The sequence below is a fragment of the Ceratina calcarata genome, unplaced genomic scaffold, assembly GCF_001652005.2.
Source record: "Ceratina calcarata isolate Rehan_Ccalc_2016 unplaced genomic scaffold, ASM165200v1 scaffold142.2, whole genome shotgun sequence".
Classification (NCBI taxonomy): domain Eukaryota; kingdom Metazoa; phylum Arthropoda; class Insecta; order Hymenoptera; family Apidae; genus Ceratina; species Ceratina calcarata.
The window spans coordinates 1-1,044 of record NW_017135334.1 but is presented as its reverse complement, the minus strand read 5'-3'; the positions used below and the strand labels follow the sequence as shown (position 1 = coordinate 1,044).

The 1,044-nt window shown below is 37.7% G+C and overlaps 1 protein-coding gene across 1 annotated transcript in view; it reads left to right on the top strand.

Moving 5' to 3' along the window:
* LOC108630371 (uncharacterized) overlaps nt 1-1,037 on the top strand; it is a gene marked incomplete at its 3' end in the record, with an annotated part of 4,810 nt that extends 3,773 nt beyond the window's left edge. Inside the window, exon 2 of the mRNA XM_026818326.1 lies at nt 351-1,037. Within this exon, the coding sequence (XP_026674127.1) occupies nt 636-1,037 (402 nt within the window). The remainder of the gene's footprint in view (nt 1-350) is intronic.
* Nucleotides 1,038-1,044: the final 7 nt, after the last annotated feature.

Here is a 1,044-nt window from a genome sequence, read left to right as displayed (position 1 = left end):
AACTAGCCTGTGTTCATCTTCCCTCCTTAAATATTCTCAACTTCGTTCATACGCGTTTAGTACAGCAGAATCAATTCTCCCAGTCTTTAATACATTATTAAAATCAGTAGTGATAACGTTAATTATTCTTGCTATAACAAGAATCAAATTGACAATGAGTATAAATTCTCATTTATTCAGTGATAACTTATCAATAAACTACGGATTCTATACATTTACGGAAAATGTTGATGTGCAGAAAATATAAAGACTGCGCTTGATGTGTAAAGATTAACATTAAGTGTAGGAGTAAGTAAACATTATTGCTCCTGAAGAATACAAGAAATCTTAATTTACATTTCATTATTTAGATCATAAAAGTTTCATTTCGCACAAAAAGCCTCAGTCTACTTATCAACATTGATGACCTACAAGAAGTAGTTGCAATTCTATCTGTAAGAACAGTAATAGTGACCAAGGGATCTATTCCACGGAGACAATGTATCAGTATTAAACTCACTTCCTGTGACTCGTGAATAATTTATTACGATTGAAACCGCGAATTTAGTGCATTTAAAGTGGCGACGTTTTATCAAGCAACTGCAAATTATTAACAATTTAATAGATTCCTCAACTGAATTAAAAGAGGATCAAAGATGAAATTGGTGTCCATACTATTTGTTTGCGCGGTGTTCGCGACGAGTGACGGATACCGTATCCTAGGCGTGTTTCCCTTCAGTGGGAAAAGTCATTTTATGATGTTCGAGCATCTGATGAAGGCCCTTGCGAGGAAGGGCCACCAGGTCGACGTGATCAGCACGTTCCCGTTAAAAAAACCGTATCCGAATTACAACGACCTGATTGTGTTACCCACTACGAGGGATTTCATGAATAATATGACTTACGACGAGATGCACAACATGATCAGGGCGTCGACGAGCTGGGCTGTAGCTACCATAGCAGGAAACGATTTTTGCGAAAACTTGAAATATCCGGAGTTTCAAGAATTTATACGCAACCCGCCGAAAGACCCACCTTATGACGTCGTCATTATGGAGGTACGCT